This window comes from Lutra lutra, chromosome 5 (genome assembly GCF_902655055.1).
Source record: "Lutra lutra chromosome 5, mLutLut1.2, whole genome shotgun sequence".
In the NCBI taxonomy this organism is placed as follows: Eukaryota; Metazoa; Chordata; class Mammalia; order Carnivora; family Mustelidae; genus Lutra; species Lutra lutra.
The window spans coordinates 7,010,057-7,023,499 of NC_062282.1; the positions used below are offsets into that span (position 1 = coordinate 7,010,057).

A 13,443-nucleotide genomic window follows, 5' to 3' on the forward strand; every position below is an offset into this window, starting at 1 on the left:
GGAGGACACCCGGGTGCACGTGGGGGGCTCCCCTGTGAAAGCCGGCCTGGGGCTCAGGCACCAACCGGGGAGGGGAGACGGCGGGGAGGCGCACAGCTGTGAGCAACAGCCACGGAAGGATGGAAAAGCCGAAGTTACTCCAAAGCTGCTTAAAATAGAATATAGTCAAAATTATTTTTAACCAATTGAAATTCTGTGAAATGAGAATGAGAGGGAGAAAGAGAGCACAAAGCCAGAGTCATCTTCCTTTGAGTGGAGTTTCAGTGGACGAAAACGAGAGCAGTTTTTTTTTTGCGGTGACAAGTCCCAGGATGTATAATCCGCAACACGAAAACTCTGCATGGAGAGAGGGCGCCGCCCCCGTCACTGCAGGAGCCGGACTGGAACCCAGCGTGGACTTAGAAAGCATTTCCAGTCAGGTCCAGCGATGTTTTCTCAAAATATTAGTATTCCCTTTCCCAGGGGAGAGAAAATGAACTTTTAAGCTTAGAAAACACTGGAGGGAGGGATTCCAAAACCAGCTACCATGTGCTTCGCAGTGAGGACATGTTTCTTAAAGGAAAGTGACGCCCAAGTTGGAGCATCGGGAGCAAATCCAGCTGAGGAACAACGGGGAAACCATCTGGCGGAATTTCACCTCCTCAGTATGGACTTGGGCTCTCCGTGTCCAAGCAGAGAGGTCCCACACAGTGGAGAAGCCGCACAGGACAGACAACATGGACGCCTGTTGGAAAGATCCAGAACACCACTGCAGTGTCCTCTCTCCCTCCTCCCGGAGACCCCCATCGTTTAAATTGGAATTTTAGTAGAAGAGCTTGTGAAAATCTGGCTGTAGGAGAATATTTTCAATACAACAACACTCATGACTAAATGTGGGATTTTCCCCAACACCCTCCAAAATTGTGTCTTTAAACTAGATAGGATAAAAGCACGGGTACTAAGAGGCCTGTGCACCTCACTGCCCATGCTGTGGTGTCCATGGATCTGAAGGTTCATTGTGCAGTAAGAACCTGATTGACTGTCCATGTCGGCCGTCATCACCACGTCTGCGGGTGTGGGGGTGTCAGATGAACAGTTCCAGTCTTCCGGAAATTATTCAACCAACTGTATCAGTTGTTTATGAATAATTTCTCCTGCTTTTTTTTTTTTTTTCCCTGCCTTTCCAGGGACTTCTATGAGTAGTATTATAACACTCTGAAATGCTTAGGGTGATCAATGCTCAGAACCGCAGGGATCACTGAAAACCTTACTTTCCTGCTTTCTCAAGGTACATCTTGAAATGCAATTGCCTCGGTGCAGGGAGAAGTGGGAGGGGGTGGAGGAGAGGGCAGCACTGAGAGAGATAGAAACACAAGGCACCAGAACGAAATGTGTCCTCCTCACCTGACCCGGAGGCAGCAAATGACAGCTGGGTACTTGGGGCTTACGCCAATATGTACATCGACAGGCTGCAGAAAGCCAGCTTCACTCATGAGTAATGCGCTGGGAAGGGGCTGATGGCCACACACTAGTTCTATCAGCACACAGAAAATACAAAGTTGCTTCTCCTTAAAGGTCAGTTCTTTTGATCCTTTCTATAACATGGAAAATTAAAAAAAAAAAAGCTGGTTTCAATTATATTTCAAAGTATTGTCTAATACCTTCCCTCATTGGTGTCATGAATGCTCACGATCTTTCCTTGCAGGGATGGAGAGGAGGAGGAGGTTATCCAAATGGTGAGCGAGTGGTGGTTTTACACATGGCTCTCCAGGACCAGACCGGTGGGCTTCTGGGCCAAGTGCGTGACAGGCAGCTCCCGGGAATGCCAGGAAATCCAGAAGCGAGAATATGGCGACTAGCCCTGCAGCATCACACAGAAGGCTGGACCCTTCGTCATGTCTGAGCCTCTGGTCTTTACGCTCAGCTCCACCGGGGGTGACACCGGCACTGCATCAAGACTAAGGGAGGGATGAGGGTGTCACACCTCATGCCATCATCACCTCCACAGACACAAGCTCGGGTGAATCCCTGCCCTTGCCCAGGTGAGAACCATTCCAAGTCCAAACACACAAGTTGCTTCCGAGGTTTCCACAGAATTATCCAGGTTGGGAAGATGGGAGATCCGTGGTGAGTAACTATACAGCCACATTCCTAGCCCTCATTTTACCAAATACTACGGACCCAACACTCTTTGTGGCGGGAGGGGGACTCTCGTCGGAAGTGTCTATTTTCTTGAATAAAAACATCATGAAGATTTATGCTCAAGAACAGGAAGACATTCCTATTTCTAAAGACTCCTCCTTCCTATGTGGGTGGTACATTTATTAAAAAGCACAAGAAAACAACAGAGTTGTTAGAAAAATGGACCAAACGGCAATTAAAAAAAAAAAAAAAACTATAAACAAAACTTCACGCCATGGCTCAATTGACCATGATCAAGCGTTTAGACCAGACTTTCACGACATCATATCTAGATTTTTGTTGCTTTTCGGGATGTCTGCTTTTGGCAGCAATGGGACACTCGTGGCTTGAAATGCACTTGAAATGTATCCAAACTTCATCTATGAAGTCTTGGAGACATGGGCAGTCATGGAGCATAGGCCTTGAGGAATGGGGGATTACGAGAAGCCAAAAATAGAACAGCTATCAGTACTCATCGTAGTTATTGAGATCTGTAAAGTAGGCATTAGAATAGGTCTTCCCGGTAAGATGCGGGTTGAAGTACTTGTTTCTTTCCTCTAGGATCAAGTTGTTTTTGTTAAATGCCTGTAAAAAGTAAAATAATAAAAGAGAGAGAGAGAGAGAGAGAGAAATTTAAGAACATTCTACAAGCAGTATTTCAGAAAGAGAACGTAACAAGGGGATGATTACTGAAGTGGAACGCCCTTCTCAGGCTCCGTTGTTTGAGACGTGATTTCCCACTTAATTTGCTTCCTCACCTCATTTGACTTCCCGAGGACCCGCCTCATGACCAGAATGAGGTTGGCCATCTTGAGAAACCTTCCACAAACCTAAAGCTCCCGTGATTTCGAATCAACAGACACTCTGAAGGTTATGGGACAGTACAATTTAAGCAGCTTTCTGATGATCACAGCAGGTACATTAATAAGAGATTTCAAAGGAGCTTATTTAAGTAAATGCATGAAATTTCAAATGCCCTGATTTCTCTCCATTTTCTACAGATGTCAGTAGGTGAGCATGTGATGAGAAAGGAGCCCCCCTCCAAGCGGCCACCTGAAGACTCTGCAGCCTGACAGGGGGCTCAGACCTAGCAGCGTCTGCACTTTTACCTAAAGACCCTGCTTAGTGGTTTCACTGTACGTGCCTGTTTTGCTTTTCCTGGGGCACTTTTTTTTTTTAATTTAAATTCAGTTAGCCAACATACAGTACATTATTAGTTTCAGATGTAGTGCTCAGTGATTTATCTGATGCCTGTAAGGCCCAGGGCTCATCACATCACATGCTCCCCTCACTGCCCATCCCCCCAGTCGCCCATGCCCCACCCACCTCCCCTCCCGCCAGCAGTCAGCACAGCCAAAATCAACAAGACCGGAGACAAGACGTGCTGGCGAGGTGGCGGAGGAAGGGGAACCCTCTTACACGATCGGTGGGAATGCCGGCTCGTGCAGCCACCCTGGAAAACAGGACGGAGGTTCCTCAGGATGTTAAGAATAGCTGTCCTGGGACCCCTTTTAACACAAACACTTAGAGGGCCACTTGGGTGGCTCGGTCACTTTAGTGACTGACTTCTGATTTTGGCTCAGGTCACGATCTCAGGGTTGTGAGCTGGACTAGTGGCGAGTCTGCCTGAGATTCTCGCCCTCTCCCTCCACCTGTCCCCTCCCCCCAGCTCATGCACCCATTAATCAATTAATTAATTAAGAAAATAAAAAAATAAAATAACCACTTAGGAGTTGAGGCCTTATAGCCACCTTATAAGCAACAGGTACCTGTCTCCCACTCACTGCTGACCAGGGATGGAGGACTACTTCCCTGGGCTCGCTGGGAAGGTAAGTCATAATCCCTGGGACCTCCCTGGGACCTGACTTCCTTTGATTGAGTGCAGGGAGACTGTGCCTCCAGCCAAAAACAAGCCTGGGGTTTCCCCTTCCCCAAAGGGGGAGCTGGGGTGCTCCCATTCATCAGGCCATAATATGCATGTTATCGGGGGGCCCAGCTCTGGCCCCCAACACAGGCTACTGTAGCCACTTTCGACACGGATGCCCTTCCTTATGAAGTCATTAAAGCAACCTATACTTTCAAAATGCAAACTCTGCCAGGTTGAGGGTGACTATGAAATAAAGGACTGACAGAGAGATGTAGGTTAGTTGGCAGAGGCCAACTCTCCAGGACTGGTCTGGGCAAAGTATCGGAAGAAAGTTCCAGAAGGATCATTAGAGACTAGGCAGCCATCAGTGCCCTCAGAGCCCTCTGCCCTCAGAGCAGTGAAATTTCTTAATATCTGGGTGGCTCCTGGATCTCAAGTGAGATCGAAGACCAGCTCAATTATCTTGAGACACTTAAAGTAACACACAAGTTCATAGGTTGGCATCACATCTCGAGGAGCCCCACTCTTGGATTCTGAAGGCTTGTTTGAAAGGTTCTTGCTCATAAAAGGAGCTTGTGTTCCTCCTCATACTCTGGGAGCTCAGTGCTGAGAGGGTGTGGGGGCATGTTACTGGTGTCCTCCTTCACTCCCTGGCCCGAGCACAGGATTAGCATCAGGTGCTGATGGGCTCTGGATCCTGGTATAAGCAAGGCCCAGGGTTGGCCCTGTCGCTGTCCCAGTGTCTGAGAAGGGACTTCATGTAGGAGGGAAATAAGAGGATGCTGTGGACCACAGCACGTAAGACTTTCCAAGCACGTGAAGTCGTAAGGGCTGAAGACGTTCCATATTCCCACGTGGGAAGGAAATCGAATTTCAAAGGAAAACATCATAGTAGAGAGAGCAGAAAAATGCGCCCTGAGAAGGTTTAGGGGTCCCACCAATTTAAGAGGAATATCAAAATGGGAACTTCCTTCATTCATGTGGGTGGGCGAAGTCTACAAGAGCCCAGATGTCCTTCCCGCTACACCTCTGACTCCTGCATCTTATCCCCTTCAAGCCTCACAACAGAGATCTGATAGTCATATTGCTATACCCATTTTAAAAGATGAAGAGACTGAGGTTCAAAGAATTAACTAACCTGTATTCTACACCCTGACGCACAATGCCTCAGACAAAAGCCACACTGACTTTGCCAGGCACTATTCAAGGCACTTAGTGTAACTATTTCATCTGCTTCTCATGATCTCTAATTTATGAGGGGAAAACAGAGGCTCAGTGAGTGTCAGTAAGTAGCTTCGTGTTTACCCAGCTGGTGGCTCCTCGACTCAGGTCTGCCCGGTCTAGAGCTGATGCCCTTTCTGCTCCTTCTTCCTCAGAATGAGAAGACTGGCCATCGACTCTGTTTCTGGGCGAACACTGAATTCATCACCCACTGAGAAAATTTAACAGAAAACTTCGTCTCACACCAGTCACACAGCGTGCAAAGCTGAAGAAGCTTCATTATGTGTAAAACTCATTTGAAGATAGTTTTTCTAATAATGTAACAATTTTTCTCAGGATGCCACCCTGGTGATTCCTGCCATGAACCTGGATATTGGATTACCCCACCCTGGTTCTCGTTACCACTGTCGCGTGTGTATAGGTCCTAGGCCTGGAGCTCTTCCCTTCGGCAAGAGCCCTCTTTGGACATGGAAAGCACGGTGGAGGCAGAGGTGGACATTGGCTAATGACCCAATATCTTCCAGAATTTCATCTGCTGTCATTTGCAAGTCCTATTTTTAATCCACTTCCCCACAGAAGGCGCCATCTTCTTTGCAGGTGAAGCACAGCTAAGATGGCAGCTCATCATGAGGGACACCGGTTCCCTTGCTCCCCAGGCTTTCACCTAAGCCACCACCCCTGAGCTTGGCCAACCCCCCAGGCCGCTTCCTTGTGCCTCTGTCTGCCACTCCCTTACCTTGATGGCTTCCACCGAGTCGTACTTGTCCAGTTTGTTGATGTGGTTGGTTATGCTGGTGTTGAGAGGGGCGGGAGCAACAGGGTGGATGACGGTGGCGTCATGGGACTGCTGCTGGTAGCGCTGGCAGTAGGTGTAGACGAGCAGTGTAAGGAGGCAGCCCAGGATGGAGCTGCTCAGCCCCACGGCAATCATGTGGAACATGTTGAACTCTGGGAAGACAGCACCAAAACGGATGCACTTTGGAAAAGAACGTGCCACCTGACGGTGCAATGCACTTGGATGAAAAGAGTGAGACAAAATAAAAGGCCCACAACCTTCCTTTGAAATGTCATGGCCACCCACACACTCCCACACAGGGAGCACAGCGTATTTTAAGTGAAGTCTCTTATGAACTACAACCAGTCTCTTGGAGATCACCTTCGTACACTGGCAGAAGCATCTCTTTTCTTTAAAGGATTGTACAATCCTGCTTATCTGTTTTAAGTGCAGTATGATCTCTAGTCTAGGGGGTTCCTAGAGAACATTTTTTCTATGCTCTTTAACAGGCGGAACATCCCGGCCTACAGCCTATGGGAACAAGGTGAGAACGCATTTACGGCTTCCAAGTCCTGTTCACAATTACTGCGTTTTGGAGACTTTATAAAAAAAAAAAAAAATGGTTTATGCCAAAGAAATAAATGATTTGTGCCAAAGGAATAAAATATGATATTTTAATGGTTATGAAACAATCCTCTTTTACATATTTTTTTCTATTCAATAGGATCTTTGGGTTATTTTCCTTGAGTTATGAATACAAGATGTTGGAAAAAATGAGCAGACATGGATTTATGTCTCTAATATGGGACTGGCTTGAGGGACGCTAAGGTCCCATGACAAAGACCTTGCAATGTCTGCGAAGCAACCACATAGAAAAATAAATGTTCATCATGCGTGATAGAATGCCATACAAGGAAGGTTTTAAGCCTTTCTTTCAGGGAATAAAGACAACATCTGGTCAATGCTCATGAAGCTGGGACTAGTGAAAATCAGGTGAAGCAGAACATGACCTTACTTTGTCTACTCTGTTGGCACCAGGTGGCTAACCTGTCGCCTGTGGGTTACTGGCCTTGTCCCTGCACAGGACACATCCAGGGGACGGGCTTCCCCCCCATGCTGTTCCCTCCACACACCACCAGGGGGCGCAGTGTCACCCATGCTCTTCCCTGACCTGTCTGTCCATCCTGCACTCAAACAGAGCCATTGGAAATGCCTGCGAGGCACACTGCGGACACCAGGCAAATCACAGAGTCACACAGAGGTCCCCAGGCCCTCAGGGGAAGAAGGCCTGCAAGTTTGTCCCTTGATCTAGGCCTTAGGGTGTTTGCACCACAACTACCCTGGCTCCTGTCTGAATCTGCAGCAGAGGCAGGGTACCCTCACTGTCCCCACACCTTGACACCTCTACACCGTGTCCCTTTACTACCCCCGGATGCCGCGTTCCTGGGACCCCTGAGAGACAGAGCTGCCTCCCCAGGTGAGCGGCCAGCATGCACGGAGGCGGGGCGCACTGGAAGCTGCAGCCCCCACCCCTCCCCCATTCCTGATGTGGGTGTCCAAGCCGGCAGCTCCAGGCCCTGGATCATCCAGCCAGACGTTACTAGAATATTCCACAAGCATCACCTCCCCCACCTCCACCTGTTTCTCACTTCTTGATTCTCTGGTCCCTGGTCTAACAAAATGGAAGCAATTCACGAATCTCTGACCTTTCCGGATTTTGTCTGAAGCCTCCAGAGCTGGACCTGGACGGGTTGGACCAAGCACCAGGGGGCAGTCCACCAGCCACCTCCAGAGGTGTCCACTAGAACACTGAAACTGTGCTCAAGGCATGCGAGAGTGGATGTGACACGTGCTGTCATCATTTTATACTGCATCCACTTTGAGTCCCCAGGGTCAATGCCACCTACCGAGAAGAGTGCTTTCTGCGGCACTGATGGCATTTGATTATAACGTGCGGAGACGTATGGTGCTCGCCATATGCGGATACTTTGTCATCAGCTGATGAATCATGGGTGCAGGTGCCCGGGGAGGCTGGGGCCAACCGACATCTTTATGAGGATTATATAGACTCGGTGTCTCATGAAACTAAAAATAGCTAAATTGAAAAATTTCAATAGGCCTACATTTTTCTGCATAGGGAAAAACAGTGTCTATTAAATCTCTTTTGAATTTGCTTAGTGTGGCTCTTTGCTTTGAACAAGCTTTTTTTCCCTATTGTTTTGGTCAGGAAAGCTGGACTAGAAACCAGCTACCCACTTTGCTCCACTGGATGATTTCCTTTACAAAATCTGGTTAATTTCTCTTCAAATGGAAACAAAAAAAAACTTCTGTGTTGTCTTCCTAAACATCCCAGAACATTTTGCCAGGTGATTCTTCTTACCCATCAGCCCTACAGTCAGATCTTGCTTAACTTGACATGTCGATGTTAGCAGCTGGAGATCTAAGAACATCAGTTGTGAATACTACAGAATGAGGAACGTCCCTGTGATTTAATCATGTCAAGGCATGACTTGGGGTTGGGTAGCCAATCAGCCCATCTGACTCAGACACACAGAAGCAGCATTTTAGGATGGGAATGGACTTTGCACCATGTTCTCCCAGGTGCTCAAGGCCCTTGAAAGTCTCCTGTATCCTAACCCAGAGGGGGTTGAATGGGGAAAGTGGTTTTTGAGTCTCTGGTGGCCATGAGGGACCAGTCAACTCTGCCGGGATATCAGCAGACCAAGTTCTGTCTTGACCTCACGTAGGACAGGGGCACCCCTTAAAAGCTCTGCTTCACTTTGGACATACACTGCTTTAGAGGGCAGCAGGCACTCCTAGTCCCTGGGTGATGTCCAAAACTGTCTCCTGACCAGGGCTGCTGTGGCACCAGCCCTCCAGACACAATCCTTCCAGATACCCACTACCAGGGTCCTTCTCCTGTGGTGCTCTGGCCTTAAAGCTTCCACTCAGATCCCACTGCCTGGATCCCAACTCTGGCTCCACTGCTGACAACCTGTGCCGACTTCGGCCAATGGCTTCATCTCACTCTTCTTGACCTTAATGCAGATGCCAGTACAGGGCTGCAATTTCCAAAACCAAAATCTCTGGAACGGACTTTTCATTACTCACCTGGCAGCAAAGCATGACCTGACCGGACCCTCTTGTTGCAGAACTAACTAGAACTGCAGGAGAAGCGTTAGCATCTTCACTTGGCCCACACGTCACAAGGCATCATCAAAGAGACTAGTTACAGAATGTGGACCTGGGCACTGCGGAGTGTTACCTAACAGACATCACACGCCCCCTAGGACCCATCTGAAATCAGAAAACCGCTGAATTCTAAAACCCTTCTGTATTTCCAAAGGTTTTATGTTAAAGAACTGTGGGCCGTGGAACCTCCATGAGCATCCTTTGCTGGATCAGATGGGATACTTCTTGCCATTCGATACAGTGGTGTGGAGTGACTGATCTAAAAATATTAAGGGACCCTTATGGCCATGATTATTTTTTATGGGAACTAACGTCTATTCATCTTCTAGCTGGATCCCAAGTCAGTGACTGCCAGTCTGTGAGCTCATGGAACCGATGTAGGTCAGACACCAGACACAGCACGTCTCAGGCACTGGGGTCTTTTATGACATGAATGCTGGTTCCAGAAGGGCTAGGGCTATTCGTGTCCCCATGGTCATCTCAGTGCCCCTCGCAGAGCTCACGGAGTGGGGGCGCCACAAAGATTAGTTAGTTAGATTAACAGCTAACTAAATAGACAGAATGCAACAGATAGTGAGCTCTTAATTCACGTAGTTAACAGCAGTAAGTACATTCCTAAAACACACTCACAGAGCTCCGGATTCCATTTGAACATGCAGACCAGAGCTTCTGCGACTCCCCCCATGGACTGGATGATTGTAGGAATGGTACTCACATGTGAGCAGCCACACTGTGGTCTTGGTGTGGATATTGGCTCTGACTACCAAAGGCAGACAGAGGATAGGCATTGACCGGTGGACAGTCAGCCCCTCCCACCCAGGCAAGTAAACACAGTCAAGTCCAAATTTAGAATGAGCTGGAACCAGAGAATTTTGTCATTCAAGTTTGCAGCAAGTTTAAAAACCGCCTCTAGAAATGTAGTTCTTAACCGTATGTCTCGTCACCGTGTTGTCACTCCAGCAGTCTGAAGGCTTTATCAAGGCTGGATGCCACGTATGAGAACTAAAAATATGCAGAAAATGCTTGAATTGAGTTTTACTCATGAAAAATTTAACTACAGCTAATATCAAGATCATTGGTTCGTAAAGCTTATTAGCTTCCACCAAAATCACCTGAAAAGCTTAGGAAGCCACAGAGACCTGGGCCCCACGCAGAGAGGTTCTGATCCTGTAGGTGGAGGCAGGGCCCGAGAATGTGCATTCTGCCCCCCCCCCCACGGTGCTGCTGCTGATGCTGGTGGATGCCACACCTGGGAACCACCGATCCAGATGTCAAACACTGACCACTCGAAATCATACTACAAAGCATAACGAGTCTGGATCAATGGTTTCTCCCATCTGTTCTTCTTGGGCCAAACATCATATGAAACACATGGGAAGAGAAATGATGGGAAAATATCAGAAATCAATTAAAAATTAATTAAAAACAGGATCTTACCCCCACATCGTTTCTCTTCTACACTACTGGATCTCGCCACAGAAACTTCTGGGAAAAAAAATAAAAAAAGAAACATAATGTGTAAAGGGTGTTGGGAAGAAAGAGCACATCACTGGTTCATTTACAGATTGTCTAATGATTTCATGTTTTATGTGAGTCAAAGTTCCAAAAGCCTGATTGCTTGTTTAAAAAAAAAAAGTCTATGTTTCTTTGTTTTAAGCAACCTGAGCTGTATTTGGTCAAGGTCATCTGGATTGGGAAGGAGCGAGATTCATTATCACGGAAAGAAAAGGTTATGGTCCTTTGGGTTGAAACCAGGGCACTAGTTTCAAAATAAAGGCCAGAGTATGTGCAGATTTTCTGTTACCAATATATTTTGCCAGTTGTAGATCCCAGTGTTGGCCTGGGTGTTCCTGCCTCTGAGCAAAGCCGGTGTCGTCAGATCCCCTGCAGAGGGGACCAACCCACCAGAGCTCCAAGGAAATCTCCAGAATAAATAAATCTCCCATTCAGCACCCACTCATGTTTTTTGCCATGACACACATTAAATACCCAAGTAAAATGCCAACAAGAGACAGATCCTGGAACCAGTTTAGCCCATAAGGATCAAACACCATTTCAGGGAACCTGAGATGTTATTCTCTCCTGTACTGATTTCTTCGGTGGGTAACAAGAAGTAGCGATATGTCTTTGGTCAAAAAGGAAAACAACACAGTAAATACTTGTAGTTCTATACCATACATGATGGAGGTGGTTTATAAGACTAAATCTAATAATTCTCTCTAAAATATGGTTACTTTTTCTGTAAGTGGAAGAAAACAAGGTGGTTACTTATTATTACCTTTTAGGACGTTGGTCTCTGCTTCGGTCTACATCACTGCCCTAACGTCCACAGTGGACATACACGAAATGCCTTGGAGGTGTCTAACACCAGGCCTGCACATGACAGATGACTGGTGATCATCAGTAAGTGAACACTGATTTCACATGGAAAAGTCCACAGCCCAAGGGCCAGCCAGTCTCTTCTCCAAGACGAGACTCCCTGGAGCTACTCAGGTCAGTTACCCCTGGACCTGAATAACTCCAAGTAAACCAAAGTTGCATAAAGAATTGGCCTTTTTATTCTGTACAAACACACGTACACAGCACTGCAAAGGCATTTAACCTAATGTCAAAATAACAAGATAATCTATTTTGATTTTTTGAGCAAAATCGTCTCACTGTGTTATAGTCAGTAAATTGTAGAAGATATGGTGTTAGAAAAAAGTTGTTAACACTCATGGCCCAAATGCAAGCCCAAACCCACCGTTATCTGTAAATCTACAGTCTATGGTCAACAAGAGTTGAGAGAATCATCTCCGTTTCACCAAACAAGACCTCCAAGGACAGATAAAACTTTCACCGAGGACTCATTTCCTCTCTAAATGATGGAAATGATTTGGTCCACACTGACAAGCCTCTCTGCCCATACCTGGGATGTAGTTGGATTCAAAGCCACACGGCCGGCTCTCGGTGGTGTTTCCAGAACACTGGCTGCCGACAGGAAACAGAAGGATGCACTGGCGGGCACGGACCTGGACTCCAGACGTGTCACACTCAGACCAGTCTGACCACTCCGACCAGCTCTCTGCAATGACCGGAAGAGGGGACATGTGACAACAATGCCCCCTGAGATCAACCCACCTGAAAGCACCATAGGTTACACACATGACTTTAAATTTTCACATTACATTTGTAATGGGTCTGTGTATAAGTAGGAAGGACATGTACCCTCTGAGCACCCCAGTAAATCAATTACACATGGGCATGAATAAAAGAACTTGGAGACCTTCGATCAAAAATAATGTGCTTTTCTAAAATCCATGTTATTTTAATGTTTTAAAGCCATTGTAATTGGACACCCGACACGCTAATTCATGAGGTCCAGCTGTGCAGAGAGGGTCAGTGGTCACAGGAGAGAAATATTCAGTGTGGACCCTGGTTCCCACAGGGCAATGCTCCTCTGTGAAGGGCGGCCCTCAAACGCTCTCCTGCCAAAATTCCTACAGGCCGCCAAGCTCAGGCAAGAGAAACGGTGCTCCATGAATGCGAGAGCCCTGGTTGCTGAGAGGGGTTTCCAGCTCCTACAAGAACCTTTCCTTCTGTCGCAAAAAACAATTCTGCAGTCGATACAACAATGTCAGGCTGTACAGGAGGTAGAAGTTCTTTTATCCCAGGTGTATTGTTGCCTCTGGGCCCAAGATCAGCGCATGAGTCGGAGGTCAAGGCCCAAAGCTAAGTGATCTAAGGTCACTTCACCCTCAAGTGGAAAATTCGCTCTGATTCGTGAAATTCACCCAGGCTTACAGATGGTTGAAAAGAAAACAACACTCAGATTTTAAGTAAGGATGTCAAAAAAAAATGTGCTCTCAATATTATTTGGAAATACTGATCAAATTAAAAGGGTTTTTTTTATGCAGTTTGCTTTTTCGTTCTTCTCAAATTTCTGTACCATCTTTGTGTTACAGGGGAAATCTGGAAATCCAACATGTTCCTGGATCCACTGAAAGCAGTGACATTTTTCCTTAAAAATGTGTAAAGTACCAGGTTTGGGGATGACTGTGAGAATCTGGTTTCTAGGCACTTTTCAATATAAATGGAACCTTCCAGAAAGATCTGCAGGAGCAAGTTAAAAAATTAAAAGTGTGAACCAGGAGAGGGCACCGATGGCATGGAGCACTGGGTGTGATACAAAAACAATGAATACTGTTATGCTGAAAATAAATTTAAAAAAATGATTAAAAAAAAATTA

General features: G+C 46.8%; 1 protein-coding gene across 10 annotated transcripts in view; it reads right to left on the reverse strand.

Annotated features, from left to right (window-relative positions):
• Positions 1-1,086: 1,086 nt before the first annotated feature.
• Positions 1,087-13,443, reverse strand: part of SEMA5A (semaphorin 5A) — a 469,481-nt gene continuing 457,124 nt past the window's right edge. For 8 of the 10 annotated variants that reach the window (XM_047729868.1, XM_047729867.1, XM_047729860.1 and 5 more), the window contains 4 exons: positions 12,124-12,279; positions 10,653-10,700; positions 5,985-6,196; positions 1,087-2,745 (listed from right to left, as the gene is read on the reverse strand). In XM_047729868.1, the coding sequence (XP_047585824.1) occupies positions 2,626-2,745; positions 5,985-6,196; positions 10,653-10,700; positions 12,124-12,279 (536 nt within the window). In that variant the 3' untranslated portion in view covers positions 1,087-2,625. Of the gene's footprint in view, positions 2,746-3,579; positions 3,669-5,984; positions 6,197-10,652; positions 10,701-12,123; positions 12,280-13,443 lie in introns of all 10 variants that reach the window. The other 2 variants (XR_007127428.1, XM_047729869.1) reach the window with 2 other exon arrangements.